The sequence below is a fragment of the Myxocyprinus asiaticus genome, chromosome 39 (assembly GCF_019703515.2).
Source record: "Myxocyprinus asiaticus isolate MX2 ecotype Aquarium Trade chromosome 39, UBuf_Myxa_2, whole genome shotgun sequence".
NCBI classification, from domain to species: Eukaryota; Metazoa; Chordata; class Actinopteri; order Cypriniformes; family Catostomidae; genus Myxocyprinus; species Myxocyprinus asiaticus.
The window spans coordinates 25,722,878-25,746,103 of NC_059382.1; the positions used below are offsets into that span (position 1 = coordinate 25,722,878).

A 23,226-nucleotide genomic window follows, 5' to 3' on the forward strand; every position below is an offset into this window, starting at 1 on the left:
CGGTGTTACTACAGTAATATGGTGTTAATATAGTAACCAGCATCTATCGCTTTTTGCACTTAGTGCAAACAGCCTCTGCAATTTAAAAAACCCTTTTAAATTTTGTAAAACCCTTAAGCATTTATCTATTCAAATACTACGTTCTAGATCAGTTACAGTCTGCTTGATTTGTTTTGTTTTGTTGTGAAAAGAAAGTAAATGGTGTGGGACGAGGCTGTTAATTACTGTAATGATGCATTGTGACTATAGCATGAAATTAATCTGTCCTATGGGAATTAAGTCCCATAAGACTAAAAAATCGTTCATTCCTCTTCTGCCATGAAATACATCTTTGGCACAACAATATGTATAAAAGTGGGCTACCCATCTCAAGTCTTCTTTTAATTTCCCTTCCAACAGAGGCAGATTGGTGAGTGAACAAGATGTAAAGGGGTAGTGATTGTACAGTAGAGTTTTTCTGGGTTTGTTGAAATCAAACAAGATGCAGAATAGTTCACACTACATTTTACATTTACGCATTTGGCGGTAGACACTTTTATCATAGTGTATTCCAGCTATAAAATTGTATCAGTACTGTTCACTGGACATCAAACCCATGACCTTGACATTGCTTGTGCCATGTTCTACCAGCTGAGATAAAGAAATGCACAGAGATTGATTTGAATGGATGGCTTGCCTTGTTTGTTGTTACAATTTCTCCATATTGTTTATGTTAGCTTTATCTCATCTTCCACATTCCAAACTGCACTGAAAAAAAGTGGTAACCTGCCAATTGTTACCTTAAAGTGTACTCTACCTGATCTAACTCTTAAAATGTGTTTTGTTGGTACAAACTAATGTATTCAGGTTGATTCAGTGATGTTAAATAGTATGTTTGACTTTAATAAAATACGTTTATTTAGATGTTACCACATGAAGCACATTTTTAGGATGTGAATTTCTCATTTCTGTGAATGACTTCTGTGTTCCGAACTTCATTTCAGCCTTTGTAACATCGGCAACCCTGCAGAGCGCTTGAAAACATGCAGAATCTGACAGAGCTCCCAGGCAACACAACATCCAGCACTAACCTCTCTGTCATTGTGAAAGTGTGTGTGGTCATCCCATTCTTCATTGCCTTCCTGTGCTTCATCCTCCTGATGCTGTACACCTTTGCATCTCTGAGGCAGTTCTTTGATAGCTCCCGATATATCCTCTACACCTACATGCTGATCAACGACACCCTGCAGCTGCTCTCCTCTGTGTCACTCTTCTTGTTAGCGATGGGCAGTGTGCAGTTTGCAATTGTCTACTGTGCTCCTCTGCTCTTTGTGTCCACTGCTACCTTCCTGAACACCCCACTCATCCTGTCCACCATGTCTCTGGAGCGTTATGTGGCTATCTTCTATCCACTTCAACGCCCTGCCATCTGGAGACCTGAGTGGATTTGGGTCCTCATTCTAAGTCTGTGGGTCATCAGTTGCATCCTACCCACTGTTGACTTTATCTTGATGCGACTCAAGCCAGGTGTTGACGTCCAATCCACACCTGTGCTGTGCAAGACTGCACTGCTCAATGCCTCACCCATTCAGGCTCTGTTCAAGGTGAGCCTCAATGGGATCTTCTTTGCTGTGGTCACTGTAGTGATTCTTTTCACATACATGCGGATTCTGCTGGAGACCCGTCGGATGAGGCAGGACCGGGTGTCAGTGAGGAAGGCCTTGCACACGGTGCTGCTTCATGGATTGCAGTTGCTCCTCAGCATGATGGCCTTCACCCAGCCCATAGCAGAGCTCTTCCATGTCCAGCGTGTCAGTTTGTCTCAAGCAGATATGTCTTTCGTCTACTATTTCTGCTTCATCCTGCTTCCTCGTTTTCTGAGCCCACTCATTTATGGCCTTAGAGATGAAAACCTCAGAAGCTATATGAAGAAAGCCTTGCCTTGTTATGGTCCACGTGTAGACCCATATAAAGATGTTAGAACAACAAAATGAGAATGCAGCAACAAAGAGTTTTCTGTTAGATTTGTTAACAGACTCTCACTTTTGTGAGTTTCAGATCAAACATTAATTAACATTGTACATTCTGTTGTATTTTTGACACTTACACCATGTTACAACAAAGACAATGTGAAGAGTTTCATATTTATATGTCTGTTTATATAAGTATATTTTAAAATGTTTTAACCGTCCACCATGCTGAGACAAAGTTGTTTTCATTTTGTGCCCAAAATGTGTGTTTTTTTGCTGAATCCATGTTTGATATTTGTGCTCAGATCATTTCAAATTTACCTGTAAATCATTCATGGTGACCTTCCAAAAGTTTTACTCCATAGAGAAGAAAACTAATTATATTGAGATATTAAGGGCTTTACTTTACTTTTACTTTATCAGATGTACATCATTTGTTATAAATGCAATTTGCATGTTTGACAATAAAAAGACATTTGTGCTATATTTACTTTTGTGAAAATAATGTATAATTCACAGTAATATTGTGAGTAATGTCATATGGGTCAGATCTGAAATGAAAGCAAATGAACAAAAATGTGTACCCACAATTATAATGTAAATATAACAAATACACATGTCAGCAGGATTTACAGTATATCCAGTGGCTACATCCCAATTAACATATCTATCCATTTTACTGTTTATTCTGGATTAGAATAAATGCATCCTGTGTCAAAGAATGTTGAAAATAGTATGCCAAATGTGCAAAAAAATAATCCTCTTTAAAGTGATAAGGTCATGAAATAATGCTTACATGCAAACACCAACAGTGTATGTAGTGTGCTCTTTTCTGTCTGTATTATGTTGCCTTTGCTTCATAGTGTCATAGTATCATATTTTAAGTGTATATACAGTTGTGCTCAAACGTTTGCATACCCTGGCAGAAATTGTGAAATTTTGGCATTGATTTTGAAAATATGATTGATCATGCAAAAAAACTGTCTTTTATTTAAGGATAGTGATCATATGAAGCCATTTATCATCACATAGTTGTTTGGCTCCTTTTTAAATCATAATGATAACAGAAATCACCCAAATGGCCCTGATCAAAAGTTTACATACCCTTGAATGTTTGGCCTTGTTACAGACACACAAAGTGACACACACAAGTTTAAATGGCAATTAAAGTTTAATTTCCCACACCTGTGGCTTTTTAAATTGCAATTAGTGCCTGTGTATAAATAGGCAATGAGTTTGTTAGCTTTCACGTGGATGCACTGAGCAGACTAGATACTGAGCCATGGGGAGCAGAAAAGAACCGTCAAAAGACCTGCATAACAAGGTAATGGAACTTTATAAAGATGGAAAAGGATATAAAAGATATCCAAAGCCTTGAAAATGCCAGTCAGTACATTCAATCACTTATTAAGGAGTGGAAAATTCGGGGATCTCTTGATACCAAGCCAAGGTCAGGTAGACCAAGAAAGATTTCAGCCACAACTGCCAGAAGAATTGTTCGGGATACAAAGAATAACCCACAGGTAACCTTAGGAGAAATACAGGCTGCTCTGGAAAAAGACGGTGTGGTTATTTCAAGGAGCACAATACAATGATACTTGAACAAAATGAGCTACATGGTCGAGTTGCCAGAAAGAAGCCTTTACTGCGCCAATGCCACAAAAAAGCCCAGTTACAATATGCCCGACAACACCTTGACATGCCTCACAGCTTCTGGCACACTGTAATTTGGAGTGACGAAACCAAAATAGATCTTTATGGTCACAACCATAAGCGCTATGTTTGGAGAGGGGTCAACAAGGCCTATAGTGAAAAGAATACCATCCCCACTGTGATGCATGGTGGTGGCTCACTGATGTTTTGGGGGTGTGTGAGCTCTAAAGGCACGGGGAATCTTGTGAAAATGTATGGCAATATGAATGCAGCATGTTATCATAAAATACTGGCAGACAATTTGCATTCTTCTGCACGAAAGCTGCGCATGGGACGCTCTTGGACTTTCCAGCATGACAATGACCCTAAGCACAAGGCCAAGTTGACCCTCCAGTGGTTACAGCAGAAAAAGGTGAAGGTTCTGGAGTGGCCATCACAGTCTCCTGAACTTAATATCATCGAGCCACTCTGGGGAGAATCTCAAATGTGCGGTTCATGCAAGACGACCAAAGACTTTGCATGACCTGGAGGCATTTTACCAAGACGAATGGGCAGCTATACTACCTGCAAGAATTTGGGGCCTCATAGACAACTATTACAAAAGACTGCACTCTGTCATTGATGCTAAAGGGGGGCAATACACAGTATTAAGAACTAAGGGTATGCAGACTTTTGAACTGGGAACATTTCATTTTTTTCATTGTTGCCATGTTTTGTTTTATGATTATGCCATTCTGTTATAACCTTACAGTTGAATATGAATCCCATAAGTAATAAAAGAAATGTGTTTTGCCTGCTCACTATGTTTTCTTTAAAAATGGTACATATATTACCAATTCTCCAAGGGTATGCAAACTTTTGAGCACAACTGTATATGATGTGTATTTACATGGTCCACACGGTATTTCGTATGAACTGAAAGAAAATAAAAAGATACCTGTTCGCACTCAATTTCTCCTGTTTGAAAAAACGAAAGCTTAAATTAATACATTTTAGGAAAATATACATTTATGAAATATATCTTTAGTCCATTCAAATGAGGATTTATCTAATAAATCTTGTGTACACCATCTATTTAATGAATAGTACACTTTCTATCAGATAAGGGGAGGTAGTGGATGTATATTTAAATTCAGAGTGGTACAATTATTGTAGTACCTTCTTATCTGTTTGTGACTCTTTTCCAAACACTTGTTATTTAACATGTATTAAAACCCATATTTTTATGACAGAAAACTGTTTCAGGCTGTAGCTGAACTAGCAGAGCATGGTGTTTATAATATCAAGGTCATATATGTGCTATGTTAAAAATGCTGTACTCTCAATGCAATGCAGAGTGCTTTGGATAAAAGATCTAGAAATGACAGACAGGATACAAATGAATGATACAGACACCGAGCTTGTTACGATACAGGTTTGTGCAGATTTATGTGACATATATATTGTTTATATATTTGAACAAGAGATTAATTTGAAGATTTACATTTAGAGCAACTATTTAAGGAGTAATATGGAAAAACTTGACATTAGATCAGGGCAGTCTCAACAGCTATAGTATCCCTCTCACTCTCTTTTGATTTCTGTAGCATCACCTGCAGGCTGAAACATGAAACTTACAAGGCTATTAGATCCACACTGTGCTGTCAAAGCAGGGGTCAATTTGAAGGCTATTGTGTTTGTTCATAGGAAAGACAGCAAGTGTGACATCATAAAACTTATTGCCTAATTGGTAATTACCAGCATCTTTTGGGGGAAAGATTGAACTATTAAGGCTAACAATGAGTTATGTGCAATAGTAAGGTCAGAACATTGTAATTCTGCAGATTAAAATAGAATCACACTAATTTGCCATGTGTAAATAATATGCAAATTCATATAAAAGCGACAAATGGTGGCATCAGACTCTACTTTATTATTACATAATATTAGGTGATTCATTTTGTGAATTGACAAAATTAAGAACAAATATTTATTGACCACATGCACAATGCACTAATAGGTTCATTATGTATGTTTGAAAAATAAATTGTGTGATTGTGTTTGTGATCACTAGAGGTGTTATGGCAGAGGTAAATTGCTTCTCTTAGGCCTAATTAGAGTGCAGAGTCATTAAATAAACATGTGTTTTTATCTTGCTTCGGACTAATTAGTAAAGGTAATAAGCAACAATGCGTTGTCTCATGCACCCTAACAGTCCTTGGTGACAATTCATGTACCAAAGGCTCTTTAAAATAAACTAAAATGACCTATTATGCAATGTTTAAGAGGATGCCAGGCACCTCTGTAGGACTTAATTAACATTGTTTATTAACTTAAATAAAAAATTATTTATATTTCCTTCTGTAAAATGTTTACAGCATGACCACCTGACCATCATGAACATTCTTAGCTGTCTTTCGTAATAGTTAGGAGAATAGGTGAATTACGGACCGGGCCAATGGGGCCAGTGCCCAGGGGCTGCAAGGTCTCACGCCCATCAACTTGCAGCCTGGTCTCATGAAATTTATGTGAACATGACAACATTTTTGCAATTCAAAATGTACATGCTGTATATCACATTTGGCTGCAGGTTTTCAATGAAATGTTCAACTGGGGGTGCCAAAAGCAAATAGAATGGTGTTGTATTCAGATGCATTTTTTTGTATTTTTTTTATTGAATGAAAAGAGATAGCAGATACAATATACCAAACAACAAACAGAATCACATCTTTTCAGTTTTTTTTTCTATTAGGCACAGAAAGAAAAGAAAAAGAGAGAGAAAATAAATAAATAATTAAATAAAAATTAAATAAATCTGCATATTTGCATACATACACAAACAGATACATCAACAAACATGTGAAAATAGATACTAGTGGTATTGTTTGTGCAGCTGAGAATAATATTACCAAATTCAAGAAAAAGAAAAAAAAAAGAAAAAAGAGGAGAAACCGTCAGAAGGCAAAGTTTGTAGCGAACTGAAGTTATAAACGGTTGTCATTTATCGTAGAAAGATCCAGAGCTGCCATTCCGAGAACATCTTACCAATTCCAGTTTCAGAAAGGACATAATATCAACTAGCCATTGCGAAGTGGTTGGTGGTTTGGCAGACTTCCAGAAAAATAAAATCCATTGTGTAGCTAATAAAGATGTGAAGGCTAAGATATCTAATTGTTTGGAAGAAAACCGAGTCCAAACCTTGGAGACCCCAAAAATTGCAATAGCAGGGCACACATCTATCTTGGTTTTAAGCACTTTGGACATAGTTGCAAAGAAGTTATTCCAATACTTTTGCAGCACCGGACAGTGAAAAAACATGTGAGTCAAATTACATAGGGAAGCATGACATCAGTCGCAACTTTCATCAATGTTAGGAGATATAGCTGAGAGCCGAGCCTTAGAATAGTGGACCCTGTGCAATATTTTAAACTGTATGAGCCCTAGCCGAGCACATATTGTGCTTGTATGTATTCTGTCAAGGGCACCTTCCAACATTTCATCTGTAAATTTCTCACACAGTTCGTACTCAACATAGCACTTAAGTATCTTGTTATTGTGTCTCTTTTCTTATTGTCCTTCTATATACTAACATGTCTACTTCACGAATAACACATGCCTTCAAGCACATCCCTGTTATCTGTTACAGACCGTTTACACAATATCGATGCAAGACCAAATGCATCCCACACAACCTACGTCCACTTTGCACCTCAACACCTGCTCCGCTCTCTTTCTCAGTGGGACTCTGGAACTGCCAGTCAGCTGTGAACAAAGCTGACTTCATTCCAGCCTTTGCCACGCAGTCCACCCTCAGCATCCTGGCACTGACAGAAACATGGATATGTCCAGAGGATACAGCAACACCTGCTGCTCTCTCCAACAACTTCTCCTTCTCTCACACCCCTCGACACACCGGTAGGGGTGGGGGAACAGCTTTGCTCATTCATAACAACTGGACTTTTTCACCACACTCTTCACTATGTAACAATACTAGTTTGGAATTCCATGCTATTACTACAATGCAACCCACAAAAATACATGTTGTTGTCATCTATCGCCCTCCAGGTCAGCTGACAAACTTTCTTGAGGAGTTAGATGTCCTGCTGTCCTCCTTGCCGAAGGATGGTAGGCCACTTGTGGTTCTTGGTGATTTCAACATACACCAAGACAAGCCCCAGGCCACTGAACTGAATACTCTCCTGGCCTCATTTGACTTGGAAAAACTACACACCACAGCAACTCACAGATCGGGCAACCAGCTGGACCTCATTTTAACATGTTACTGTACCATCTCAAATATTCTTGTTACTCCTTTACATGTCTCTGATCACTACTTTGTTCAATTCAACATGACCCTCCCATCTACATTAAAACAGACTCCACCTTTGGTTTCCTTTCGCCGTAACCTCCGTTCCCTTTCACCCTCTCGCCTTTCCACTGCTGTCTCTACCTCTCTTCCTACACAAAATTTATTTACCACGCTTAATGTAAACACTGCCACAGACACACTAAGCTCTACTTTAACAACCTGTCTAGACAACATCTGTCCTATCTCCTCTAGGCCAGCACATGCTACACCACCCAGCCTCTGGCTGTCTGACGTCCTTCATGAACATTGGACTGACCTCAGGGCAGCTGAGAGGAGATGGCGGAAATCTAAAGATCCAGTAGATCTAGGTAAATATCAGTCCCTGCTTGCAACTTTTTCAGATAACGTTAAATCTGCAAAAACCTCCTATTACCAGAACAAGATCAACAGCACCACAGACACTCGCAGCTTGTTTAGAACATTCAACACACTTCTCTGCCCTCCCCGTCCACCCCCAGACACATCACTGACAGCAGATGTCTTCGCCACATTTTTTACTAATAAGGTTACAACCATCAGCAATACATTCTCAGCACCACACCCTGTCAAACACCTGTCTCCTGTATGCAACTCTTCTGTCTCTATGTTCTCTCCTCTGACTGACATTGAGGTCTCTAAACTCCTCCTCTCCAACCACCCCACCACCTGTTCCCTTGACCCCATTCCTTCTCACCTTCTCCAGGCCATTTCTCCATCCATCCTACCTGCACTCACACACATAATTAACACATCTCTACTTACAGGCACTTTTCCCACTACATTTAAGCAGGCTCGAGTAACCCCACTGCTGAAGAAACCCACACTTAATCCCACACAAATAGAACACTACAGACCAGTCTCTCTCATCCCATTCATGGCAAAAACACTTGAAAGGGCAGTGTTCAATCAAATCTCTGCCTATCTCTCACAGAACAAGCTTCTGGATGACAATCAGTCAGGCTTCAAAAGTGGACACTCCACCGAGACTGCCCTGCTGTCTGTCACTGAGTCGCTGAGATGGGCGAAAGCTGAATCCAGATCATCCGTCCTGATTCTGCTGGACCTTTCTGCAGCCTTTGACACAGTCAACCATCAGATCTTACTCTCTACCCTCTCCTCGCTGGGTATCACAGGAACTGTGCTTGACTGGTTTAATTCCTATCTCTCAGGTAGGTCCTTCAAGGTAGCCTGGAGAGGTGAGGTATCCAAGCCACATCAGCTACTTACTGGGGTACCTCAGGGATCAGTGCTTGGGCCACTTCTCTTCTCTATATACGCAACATCACTGGGACCCATCATTCAGGCACATGGTTTCTCTTACCACTGCTGTGCTGATGACACGCAACTCCACTTGTCTTTACAGCCCAACGACACCACAGTGACTGCTCGAATTTCTGCCTGCTTGGCGGACATCTTGGCCTGGATGAAGGAGCACCACCTGCAACTCAACCCAGCCAAGACTGAACTCCTTGTCTTTCCAGCCAACCCTGCTGTTGAACACAACATCACCATGCAGCTGGGTGCAACTACAGTAACGCCTTCCAAATCGGTCAGAAATCTAGGGGTAACCATCAACAACAGTCTAAATTTCACAGACCACATCACAAGATCATGTAGATTTACACTCTACAATATCAGGAAGATAAGACCCTTCCTCTCTGAACATGCCACACAACTGCTTGTCCAGTCACTTGTCATAACTAGACTGGACTACTGTAACGCTCTCATTGCAGGCCTCCCTGCATGTGCAATTAGACCCCTGCAAATGATCAGGAATGCAGCAGCATGTCTGGTCTTTAATGAACCAAAGAGAGCACATGTTACACCACTCCTTGTCTCTCTCTCCACTGGCTGCCGGTTGATGCACGTATCAAATTCAAGGCTCTGATGCTGGCATACAGAACAGTCACTGGGTCTGCTCCAGCATACCTAAAATCATTTATGCAGAGCTACGCGCCCACTAGAAGCCTGCGGTCGGCTAAGGAATGTCGCCTTGTTGTACCAACACAAAGAGGCACCAAAACACTTTCCCGGACTTTCAGCTTCATCGTACCATGTTGGTGGAACGACCTTCCCAACTCCATCCGTGAAGCTGACTCACTCTCTGTCTTCAAAAAACGATTAAAAACACATCTTTTCCATGAGCACTTAACCAGTCATTGAAAAAAAAAACACACAAAAAAAAAACATTCCTGTTGCACTTTATTCTGTTTTGAATACTTTTATGATGCTAGTGATACTTGGTAATACAGCACTTTTCATACCACTGTCTCCTAAGATGATTCGCTTATGTTTTCCTATTTTGTAAGTCGCTTTGGATAAAAGCGTCTGCCAAATGAATAAATGTAAATGTAAATGTACTCCCAAGCAATTTTAGTGTTGGTAATAGAATAAACCTCTAAATCCATAAGTTGACAGTAGATCATTGAAATGATTGCCTTTTGAGAAGGGTTGAAATCTGAAGATAAAAATAACGGAACAGGTGAGACATCGGCAGTTTCAATTCAAAGGACAGCTCAGCATAACTGCAAAAGATAACATCCTTATAAAAATCTCTAAAATATCTTAGGCCTTTTCCTTGACACTCCTGGAAAACAGGATCTATAATCAATGGAGGAAAAGAATGATTAATAAATAATGGCATCAAAGAAGAGGCAGAAACAAATTTAAAGTAACATCTAAATTGACCCCATATCTTAAGGGTAGAAATGACTATTGGATTGTCCGTGTAACGTGAGGGGTTAATAGGTAAAGAGGATGTAAGTAAAGCCTGTAAAGTAGTAGATAAACATGAGTTTGCCTCAAATCTACACCATGGAGCCTTCAATGAGTTGAACCAATAAGTTATCTTATGAATATTAGTTGACCAGAAACAAAATGTAAAGTTTGGTAGTGACAGCCCCCATTAAGTGTCGGCACATTAGCTCCTTTAATGGATTTAGTCTTCATCTTACAATACAAGAGGCATATAATTTATGTCAAAAAAAGAAAAAAAACAACACGTACGGTGGTGGATATAAATAGAGCAGAATATTGAAATATTGTTAGGCTCTGCAGGAGCATCCGAAGTCATGTCCTACTCCATAGCTCCCCTAACTGAAAGTCTCAGATGCAATTTTAAGGGGAATTTTAGATATATACAGTGTATATTTTTTAAAACATACTTCCCTAACCTAACACTTTTGCCTGAACCTAACCAATAGTGTTAAAAAAAAAAAATGTATATATATATATATATACACTACCAGTCAAAAGTTTTGAAACACTTGACTGAAATATTTCTCATGATCTTAAAAATCTTTTGATCTGAAGGCGTACGCTTAAATGTTTGAAATTAGTTTTGTGGACAAAAATATAATTGTGCCACCACATTAATTTATTCCATTACAAAACTAAAATGTAATAAAAAAAATAAAAAAAATTAAAAAAAATTGAAGACTTGGACCAAGAAAAGCAGCCAATAAGTGCCCAACATAGATGGGAACACCTTCAGTACTGTTTAAAAAGCATCCTAGGTTTATACCTCAATAAGTTGGTTGAGAAAATGTCAAGATGTCTGCAAATATCTGCAAATTCTAGGCAAAGGGTGACTACTTTGAAGATGCTAAAATATAACACAGTTTTATTTTGGATTTTGTTTAGACACAACATAATTCCCATAGTTCCATTTATGTTATTCCATAGTTTTGATGACTTTACTATTATTCTAAAATGTGAAGAAAAAAAATATAATAAAGAATGAGTAAGTGTTTCAAAACATTTGACCGGTAGTGTGTGTGTATATATATATATATATATATATATATATATATATATATATATATATACAGGTGCATCTCAATAAATTAGAATGTCGTGGAAAGGTTCATTTATTTCAGTAATTCAACTCAAATTGTGAAAATCGTGTATTAAATAAATTCAATGCACACAGACTGAAGTAGTTTAAGTCTTCGGTTCTTTTAATTGTGATGATTTTGGCTCACATTTAACAAAAACCCACCAATTCACTATCTCAAAAAATTAGAATATGGTGACGTGCCAATCAGCTAATCAACTCAAAACACCTGCAAAGGTTTCCTGAGCCTTCAAAATGGTCTCTCAGTTTGGTTCACTAGGCTACACAATCATGGGGAAGACTGCTGATCTGACAGTTGTCCAGAAGACAATCATTGACACCCTTCACAAGGAGGGTAAGCCACAAACATTCATTGCCAAAGAAGCTGGCTGTTCACAGAGTGCTGTATCCAAGCATGTTAACAGAAAAAGATGCACAACCAACCGAGAGAACCGCAGCCTTATGAGGATTGTCAAGCAAAATCGATCGAAGAATTTGGGTGAACTTCACAAGGAATGGACTGAGGCTGGGGTCAAGGCATCAAGAGCCACCACACACAGACATGTCAAGGAATTTGGCTACAGTTGTCGTATTCCTCTTGTTAAGCCACTCCTGAACCACAAACAACGTCAGAGGCGTCTTACCTGGGCTAAGGAGAAGAAGAACTGGACTGTTGCCCAGTGTTCCAAAGTCCTCTTTTCAGATGAGAGCAAGTTTTGTATTTCATTTGGAAACCAAGGTCCTAGAGTCTGGAGGAAGGGTGGAGAAGCTCATAGCCCAAGTTGCTTGAAGTCCAGTGTTAAGTTTCCACAGTCTGTGATGATTTGGCGTGCAATGTCATCTGCTGGTGTTGGTCCATTGTGTTTTTTGAAAACCAAAGTCACTGCACCCGTTTACCAAGAAATTTTGGAGCACTTCATGCTTCCTTCTGCTGACCAGCTTTTTAAAGATGCTGATTTCATTTTCCAGCAGGATTTGGCACCTGCCCACACTGCCAAAAGCACCAAAAGTTGGTTAAATGACCATGGTGTTGGTGTGCTTGACTGGCCAGCAAACTCACCAGACCTGAACCCCATAGAGAATCTATGGGGTATTGTCAAGAGGAAAATGAGAAACAAGAGACCAAAAAATGCAGATGAGCTGAAGGCCACTGTCAAAGAAACCTGGGCTTCCATACCACCTCAGCAGTGCCACAAACTGATCACCTCCATGCCACGCCGAATTGAGGCAGTAATTAAAGCAAAAGGAGCCCCTACCAAGTATTGAGTACATATACAGTAAATGAACATACTTCCCAGAAGGCCAACAATTCACTAAAAATGTTTTTTTTTATTGGTCTTATGATGTATTCTAATTTGTTGAGATAGTGAATTGGTGGGTTTTTGTTAAATGTGAGCCAAAATCATCACAATTATAAGAACCAAAGACTTAAACTACTTCAGTCTGTGTGCATTGAATTTATTTAATACATAAGTTTCACAATTTGAGTAGAATTACTGAAATTACTGAAACTTTTCCACGACATTCTAATTTATTGAGATGCACCTGTATATATATATATATATATATATAAAGCACATTTTCTGAAGCAACCACCCCATTTTGTGCTGCTTCTATGTCTCTGTAATGTAACATGTCAGCTTGAGTTCATGGCTGGACTTGAACCGCAGTCCTCCAACTTTTAAGTTTAAGTTTTTTGAACTAATAATGCTTAATGTGACACTGTCAGATACGAATAAAAAATCTCTGTCCTCTTTTGCCCTTGCTACAGTATATAGATCACCCCGGCCGTATTCTGATTTCCTTGGTGAATTTGCAAATTTTCTATCAGATCTAGTAGTTGCTGTAGATAGAGCTTTAATTGTTGGTGACTTCAACATTCACATAGATAATGTAAATGACACATTGGGATTAGCATTTATCAATATTCTCAACTCTCTTGGAGTCAGACAAAATGTTACAGGATCAACTCATCACCACAATCATATGCTAGATTTAATTATGTCATGTGGAGTTGATGTTGATACTATAGAAATTCTATATAGATGACATCTCAGTTCATTACCTCGTCTCTTGTTTGCTGTGATCTGCTAATGTCACTCAATCTACACCACACTATCGTTCAGGTAGAAGTATTCTTTCGACCACTAAAGCTAGCTAATAATAATAATAATTTTCCTCATGAGCAACTTCAATCCTTCGCTGTCATAGGTCATTAAGAGCTAAGAAAATTATCAAAAAAATCAAAAGTCACAACATGTATGTTAGATCCAATACCAACTAAGCTCTTAAAAGAGGTATTCCCTGTAATCTCAGAACCTCTTCTTAATATTATTAACTCCTCACTATCCCTAGGACATGTCCCAAGAAAATTTAAAATGGCAGTTATCAAACCGCATATTAAGAAGCCACAGCTTGATCCTGGAGTATTAGCTAATTATAGACTGATTTCAAATCTCCCATTTATGTAGAAAATACTAGAAAAGGTAGTGTCCTCCCAACTATGTTCATTTCTACAGAGAAATGGTATATATGAACAATTTCAGTCAAGATTTAGGCCACATCACAGTACAGAGACTGCACTTATCAGAGTTACAAATTACTTGCTCTTATCATCTGATCACGGCTGCATTTCTCTTCTAGTGCTTTTAGATCTTAGTGCTGCCTTCGACATCATAGATCACAACATTCTCTTGAATAGGCTGGAGAATTATGTTGGCATTTGTAAACTTGCATTAACATTGTTTAGGTCCTATTTAACAGACCACTACCACTTTATATGTATAAACGATTAATTGTCAAATCAAACAAAAGTTAAGTATGGAGTGCCACAGGGATCAATTTTAGGGCCTCTGCTTTTCTCCTTATATATGCTTCCCCTGGGAGATATTATCAGGAATCGTGTAATAAGTTTCCACTGTTATGCTGACGATGCCCAATTTATATTTCTTCTAAACCTGATGAAATTTCACAATTCTCCAAATTAGCAGAGTTTATCAATGAAATCAAAGATTGGATGGCCAGAAATTTCCTTCTACTCAATTCCTACAAAACAGAGGTACTAATTATTGGACCAAAAACCTCAAAAAATAAGCCGCTAAAATATAATTTGACTCTCGATGGATGTACTGTTATGTTGTCTTCTACAGCGAAGAACTTAGGTGTTATATTTGATACCAATCTGTCCTTTGAAAAACAAATTTCCAATGTTTGTAGAACAGCATTCTTCCACCTCAGAAATATTGCTAAATTACGACACATGCTCTCTGTTGCTGATGCCCAAAAAAACTAATTCAGGCGTTCATGACCTCAAGACTAGATTATTGTAATGCATTATTGGGAGGATGTACTGCAAGTTCAATAAATAACTTCAAAATTGAACTCCAACTGCATTGGTTCAAAATGCAGCTGCCAGAGCGCTGACTAGAACCAAGAAATATGATCATATTAGCCCCATTTTATCATCGTTACACTGGCTACCTGTTAAATTTCGTATTAGGGATATGGAATAGTTCACCCAAAAATGAAAAATTGCTGATAATTTACTCACCCTCAGGCCATCCAAGATGTATCTGAGTTTCTTTCTTCATCAAAACAGAATTTAAGATTTAAGACACGCTTCCTGACTCCTCCTCCTTCTGGCCTTTTAACAATTCCTAGAATATCAAAATCCACAAAAGGAGGTAGATCATTTTCCTATTTGGCTTCTAAACTATGGAATAATCTCCCTAACACTGTTTGGGACGCAGACACACTCACTTAGTCTAAGTCTAGACTAAAGAATCTATTTAGACAGGCATACACCTAATTTAGCCATCAACTCACAATTAGGCTGCTTTAATTATGTCTGCCAGAGCCAGAAACATTTCTCATAATCTATAACTCTGCAATAAATTGAATGGCATCTATGCTAATATATTTCTATTTGTTTCCCTGTCTCAACTTTCTGGTAACCTCGGGATTCCTATGTCCATGGCCCTCCTGAAGGTATACCAGGCCAAGGCACTAAAAGAAATGCATGTGGGTAGTCCTGATCCCGATGTGCTGCAGGAGCTGTGTTCGGTGACCGACCTCGCACTCCGGGTGATGAAGGTCATGGCACAAGCACTCGGGCAGGCGATGTCCACCTTGGTGGTCCAGGAGCGCCACCTGTGGCTGAATCTGGTCGAGATGAGGGACGCAGACAAAGCACGCTTTCTCAACACGCCCATCTCCCAGATTGGACTTTTCGGCGACACCGTTGAGGACTTCACCCAGCAGTTCTCGGCGGTGAAGAAGCAGTCGGAGGCCATCCAGCACATCTTGCCCCAGCGCAGCTCAAGATCCCGCACACCGTCTGCTCGCCGAGGGCATCCCCCTGCGGTGGCGAAAGCCCAGGCGGCTCCACCTCAGCCCGAGCCTAGCTCACGGCCCCAGCGTAGAACCCCCCACAGGAAGCTGATGCCCCCCATCTCTAGGGCCGGCACGAGGACCCGGAAGGCTCCTAAGCGCCCCTGAGATGGATGACCCAGGGAACGAGACGTCCGCTACGGAGCTGGTATCCAGACCACTCCATCCCCCGCTGGAGGGCCGTGAGGTAAATCCTTTGTTTCCTTTTCTTTTTTGTTCGCCGCACCCCGAACGGGCTGTGGTAACCAAATTGTCAAAAAAAGAGCAGTTTTCTCACTCCTTGGGTCACATAATTGGTGTACACGGCCGCCGTTGTCACAGCCGCCAGACACCGAGCATTCGCAGCCAGGGCCCCACGAACACAGTCCCCCCGCCTTCGCACGCTCGGCCGTGCCACACCTACGGCCAGCTGGTTGTGATGAGTTTCGAGGATGGCCCAAGAGGCCCTCCTCCTCAGTCGCTAACCCACCCTATGCTGGGTACGCAGAGCAAGGTAAGTGCTTTGAAGTCCCCCTCAGCGCAGCCGCCTCAGGTCGAAGCAACGCTCCTTGACGTGGCGTTGCCTGCTCCCCCCGCCACGAGGCCCAACCCCAGGTAGGTCAGATGCGATCGTCCCCTTAGTGCCCCTCGCCCGGAGCTTGGACGCGTGGCTAACACTTTCCAACACATCGCGGTGGCTGGCCAGGACCATCCGACTCGGCTACGCAATTCAGTTCGCCAGGCGCCCGCCCTGGTTCAGAGGCGTTTGCTTCACTTCAGTGCAGGGTGAGAATGCTGCCACCCTGCATGCAGAGATCGCGACCCTTCTAAGCAAGGGTGCAATAGAGCCTGTCCCTCCAGCCGAGATGGGGAGAGGGTTCAACAGCCCTTACTTCATCGTACCAAAGAAGGGCGGTGGGTTGCGACCAATCTTGGACCTGCGAGTTCTGAACCGGGCCTTACACAAACTCCTGTTCAAGATGCTAACACAGAAACACATTCTGGCGTGCATCCGGCATCAAGATTGGTTCGTGGTGGTAGACCTGAAGGACACGTACTTTCACGTCTCGGTTCTACCTTGACACAGACACTTCCTACGGTTTGCTTTCGACGGCCAGACGTATCAGTACAAGGTCCTCCCCTTCGGCCTGTCCCTGTCCCCTCGCATCTTCACGAAAGTCGCAGAGGCAGCTCTTGCCTCGTTAAGGGAAGTGGGCATCCGTATACTCAACTACCTCGATGACTGGCTGATTCTAGCACACTCTCGAGAGTTGCTGTGCATGCACAGGGATTTGGTGCTCAGGTACCTCAGCCTTCTAGGGCTTCGGGTCAACTGGAAAAAAGCAAGCTCTCCCCGGTTCAGAGCATCTCTTTTCTCACCATGGAGTTAGACTTAGTCTCAATGATAGCGCGCCTCACAAGCAAGCATGCACAGTCAGTGCTGAATTGCCTGAAGTCATTCAGGTGGAGGACAGCGGTTCCACCGAAACACTTTCAGAGGCTCCTGGGGCATATGGCTTCCTCAGCGGCAGTCACGCCACTCGGGTTGATGCATATGAGACCACTTCAGCACTGGCTTCAGACTCGAGTCCTGAGATGGGCATGGCACCGCGGCACACATCGTGTAGCTATCACGCCGCTCTGCCACCACTTATTCAGCCCTTGGACAGACCTTGCGTTTCTACGGGCAGGAGTTCCCCTACAGCAAGTGTCCAGACGTGTTGTGGTCACCACAGACGCCTCCAAACTGAGCTGAGGCGCCATGTGCAACAGGCACGCAGTCGCTGGTTCCTGGTCAGGACCGCGACTGGGTTGGCACATCAGCTGCGTAGAGATGCTGGCTGTAATACACACCCTGCGGAGGCTATTGCCATTGATCCAGGGCAAGCATGTGTTGGTCCGGGCCGACAACACAGTGACAGTAGCATATATAAATCACCAAGGCGGTGTACGCTCTCGTCGCATGTCGCAACTCGCCTGCCATCTCTTCCTCTGGAGTCAACAGCAGCTGAGGTCCTCCCAGGCCATGCCTCTTCCCCATGCTAGTGTCAGTCGAGCTGAAAGCCCTCTCCTTAAAGACGGCCCTCCTGATTGCGCTCACCTCCATCAAGAGGGTGGGGGACCTGCAAGCGTTCTCTGTCAGCGACACTTGCCTGGAGTTCGGTCCGGCAGATTATCACGTGATCCTGAGACCCCGACCGGGCTATGTGCCCAAGGTTCCCATGACCCCTTTCAGGGATCAGGTGGTGAACCTGCAAGCACTGCCCGGGAGGAGGCAGACCCAGCCCTGTCGTTGCTGTGACCAGTGCGTGCTTTGCGCACCTACTTGGATCGCACGCAGAGCTTTAGATGCTCTGAGCAGCACTTTGTCTGCTTTGGTGGACAGCATAAAGGGAACACCGTCTCCAAACAGAGGCTTGCCCACTTGATTGTGGATGCCATTGCATTGGCCTTCCAGACCCAGGCCATGCCTGCCCCCTTGTGGGTTCGAGCACACTCTACAGGGAGTGTGGCGTCCTCGTGGGCACTGGCCAATGGCACCTCTCTAGCAGACATCTGCAGAGCAGCAGGCTGGGCAACACCCAATACTTTCGCGAGATTTTACAATCTCCGGGTTGAGCTGGTTTCATTCCGTGTTCTTTCAGGTACGAGCAGGTAGAGTTTGGTAATACGGAACAGCTGGCTGGGTGTATCACTTGCGTATAGTGCCTTTCCCCTCCCCTGAGGCGGAAACATGCGCTTTTACCCCCAGTCGAGTTCACGAAGTCATGGACCCTGGATGTCCTTCCTCCATAGCCCTATGGTTCGCGAACTCAGTGGACGAGTTCGCAACCAGCCCCACTATGGGGTCTAATATGCCCTGTACTGGGATAGGTGCTTCACGGGTGCTGATTACTCCAGTAACCCCTGTGATGTATATTCCGCGGTACGGTCTCCCTGTTGGCGGACCCACATCTCCCTTAGGCAGAGCTCTCTCTGCCCCCGGTCACTGTGTTTGTAGAGTCCCCCCCCCCCTTTTCGTGGCGGGACCTACCACCGCACCTCTTCCATGTGCGGCTGCTGAGCCCATGTGTCGTATTGCCACATGTTGACCTCCCCTTTTGGGCAGGATGTGGTCTCCGCGGGGTCTTTTCCCCCTGCAAGAATAGGAAAGGAAAAGAACACCTTCCCCGATGCGTATGATAGCGTTAGATGGCCCCAGCTGAATCTAATACTCTGTGGAGAGAAAAGATAGAGAGAAAAGGCCGCAGCTGGCACGGCCTGCTCCCATGATAGTTACGTTGCTTCCCCCCCTCAGGGATGTGGGGAACTACATGACATCTTTTGGGGCATTGGGGGAGGTTACGTGCAGTCTGATGCACCTGCTTTTACGCACGTAGCAGCTTGCTTGCACCTGCATCGGCAGTTCACGTAACATGGTTCAGCTGTTGTGATGTTTTTTCATAGGGACCCCTAGTGTCACTACGTTGACACAACGTCGAGTGAGTGACAGAAGGGGAACGTCTCGGTTACTGTCATAACCTCTGTTCCCTGATGGAGGGAACGAGACGTTGTGTCCCTCTTGCCACAACGCTGTACTAGCCGCTGAAATGGCCGGGACCATGTCTCGGCTCCTCAGCACAAAACCTGAATGAATCCTGTATTCCAGCTCCCTTTTATACCCGTATGTCTGGGGGAGTGGCATGCAAATTCCACTCGCCAATTCTCATTGGCCTTTTCTCAAAGATCTGAGGTGATCAGGGCTCTCAAGAGCAACCTCTAGTGTCACTACATCGACACAACGTCTCGTTCCCTCCATCAGGGATGGAGGTTACGACAGTAACCGAGACGTTATCTCTGCATATTAAGCTGGGATTGGGGAAGGTATCTATTTTAACACTAGGCTAACGACTACCAAATTGTTTAAACTCTTCTTTCCTCAGAAAGAGGAGATCTGTTTTCTGCCCATGTCCTTGCTTCTTGTAATAAGCACCATGTGTTCTCCATACCACCATTCCTACAAGTGCCAAGTCAAATGTGCTGTGCTGCTAATGATTGACAAATTTTGTCATTATTTATAGTCACCCTCAAGTCGTTCCATATTGATATGACGTTCTTTTTTCTGTGGAACTAAAAAGGAAATGAGTTAAAGCTGAAGTATGAAATTTCTGCACCACTATTGCCACTAAACGGAATTCCAAAAATAAACAATGTTTTCAAAACAGTTTTCTGAATACACCCCCCGTCTACAATTGGTCAAACAAAGAGATAGTCCCACCCCCCAACTCACACCACTGGTTGAGTAAGTTGTTGGGGCAGGTCTATGGGTCACTTTAAACATTTTCATAATGCCACAGAAAGACAGTGATTACAGTTTCAGAGAAAATTAACCTATAAACAGCTTACTTGTAGTTCCCCTTCTGTCACTCACTCGACGTTGTGTCGATGTAGTGACACTAGGGGTCGCTCTTGAGAACCCTGATCACCTCAGATCTTTGAGAAAAGGCCAATGAGAATTGGCAAGTGGAATTTGCATGCCACTCCCCCGGACATACGGGTATAAAAGGGAGCTGGAATGCAGGATTCATTCAGATTTTTTCTTCGGAGCCGGGCAGTTGTACTATCAGCGAGCTGAATACTACTGCTGTTCCATTCACCTCTTAAGAAGCGTATGCTGTTGGATATACGGCGCATTTCCAGCGGCTTTCTCTCCTTCTGCACGATGAGTGCAGATTTCGCCCCTGGGCGCTTCGACAGCGCTAACAGTGTGTATATTCCTAATAAAGAGTATATTTTCTCTATTAGAGCACACACATTGACGTTGAACGTCTTTTTAAAGATGCCTTTCCGTCTTTGTGTGATTCCTGGATGCGGTCGTTATCTCTCCACCTCCGACGGCAACAGGCGCTGCCTCACGTGTCTGGGCAGCAATCACACTGAGGCAGCGTTTGTGGATGGTTCATGTTCTCATTGTGAGGATATGAACATGGCAACGTTGCGGTCGCGGCTTTCCTTCTTCTGAGGGAAAGCCACTCTAGCCACCCCCCGCACTGTGCCTTCTACCCATGGGTGTGAGGCCGGCCCGGCTGGCACTGGAGGTGATTTGGTGAGTTCAATGGGCGCGGTCTCACCGGGTAATTCCCCGCAGACCTCCCGTTCCCCAGCATGCTTGTTTGCTCCCGTCCGGTTCCGAAATGAGACCAGCCCGCCTCATGGCCGGCTTGACATCTCTTTCGGGGCCTGCGAGCAGGATGAGTCTTCGATTGCTGCATCGGAGAGCGCACTGGCGATGTTGGATGCTGAGGACTCGACTGGGCTGCCACCTTCGTGTCTGCCCGCCCAGTCTGAGGCTGACGCAGAGCTGACCACCATGCTTGCCTGGGCTGCTGCGAGTATCAGGTTGGACTGGAACCCTCCAGCCTCCCCTGAGCGCTCGCGGCTTGATGATTGGTTCCTGGGTTCGGGGCGCTGCTCACGGCCACGCAGTGCTGCTGGACAGGCCGCCTCTGCCCTGCATTCCATGGCCCTCCTGAAGGTACACCAGGCCAAGGCACTAAAAGAGATGCACGTGGGTAGTCCTGATCCCGATGTGCTGCAGGAGCTGTGTTCGGTGACCGACCTCGCACTCCGGGCGATGAAGGTCATGGCGCGAGCACTCGGGCAGGCGATGTCTACCTTGGTGGTCCAGGAGCACCACCTGTGGCTGAATCTGGTCGAGATGAGGGATGCAGACAAAGCACACTTTCTCAACACGCCCATCTCCCAGATTGGACTTTTCGGCGACACCGTTGAGGACTTCACCCAGCAGTTCCCGGCGGTGAAGAAGCAGTCGGAGGCCATCCAGCACATCTTGCCCCAGCGCAGCTCAAGATCCCGCACACCGTCTGCTCGCCGAGGGCGACCCCCTGCGGTGGCGAAATCCCAGGCGGCTCCACCTCAGCCCGAGCCTAGCTCACGGCCCCAGCGTAGAGCCCCCCGTAGGAAGCTGATGCCCCCCATTTCTCGGGCCGGCACGAGGATCCGGAAGGCTCCTAAGCGCCCCTGAGATGGACGACCCAGGGAATGAGACGTCCGCTACGGACCTGGTATCCAGACCACTCCATCCCCCGCTGGAGGGCCGGGAGGTAAATCCTTTGTTTCCTTTTCTTTTTTGTTCGCCGCACCCCGAACGGGCTGTGGTAACCAAATTGTCAAAAAAAGAGCAGTTTTCTCACTCCTTGGGTCACATAATCGGTGTACACGGCCACCGTTGTCACAGCCGCCAGACACCAAGCATTCGCAGCCAGGGCCCCATGAACGCGGTCCCCCCACCTTAACACGCTTGGCTGTGCCACACCTACGGCCAGCCGGTTGTGATGAGTTTCGAGGACAGCCCAAGAGGCCCTCCTCCTCAGTCACTAACCCACCCTATGCTGGGTACGCAGAGCAAGGTAAGTGCTTTGAGGTCCCCCTCAGCGCAGCCACCTCGGGTCGAAGCAACGCTCCTTGACGTGGCGTTGCCTGCTCCCCCCGCCACAAGGCCCCACCCCAGGTAGGTCAGACGCGATCGTCCCCTTAGTGCCCCTCGCCCGGAGCTTGGACGCGTGGCTAACACTTTCCAACCCATCACGGTGGCTGGCCAGGACCATCCGACTTGGCTACGCAATTCAGTTCGTCAGGCGCCCGCCCTGGTTCAGAGGTGTTCGCTTCACTTCAGTGCAGGGTGAGAATGCTGCCACCCTGTGTGCGGAGATCGCGACCCTTCTACGCAAGGACGCGATAGAGCCTGTCCCTCCAGCCGAGATGGGGAGAGGGTTCAACAGCCCTTACTTCATCGTACCAAAGAAGGGCGGTGGGTTGCGACCAATCTTGGACCTGCGAGTTCTGAACGGGCCTTACACAAACTCCTGTTCAAGATGCTAACGCAGAAACACATTCTGGCGTGCATCCGGCATCAAGATTGGTTCACAGCGGTAGACCGGAAGGACGCGTACTTTCACGTTTCAGTTCTACCTCGACACAGACACTTCCTACGGTTTGCTTTCGACGGCCAGGCATATCAGTACAAGGTCCTCCCCTTCGGCCTGTCCCTGTCCCCTCGCATCTTCACGAAAGTCGCAGAGGCAGCTCTTGCT

General features: G+C 44.2%; 1 protein-coding gene across 1 annotated transcript; it reads left to right on the forward strand.

Moving 5' to 3' along the window:
• The first annotated feature begins 1,022 nt into the window (after positions 1 to 1,022).
• On the forward strand, positions 1,023 to 1,973 carry or95a1 (odorant receptor, family 95, subfamily A, member 1). The gene has a single exon (XM_051678789.1). The coding sequence runs from the start codon at positions 1,023 to 1,025 to the stop codon at positions 1,971 to 1,973; it is 951 nt and encodes a 316-aa protein (XP_051534749.1).
• The last annotated feature ends 21,253 nt before the right edge of the window (positions 1,974 to 23,226 follow it).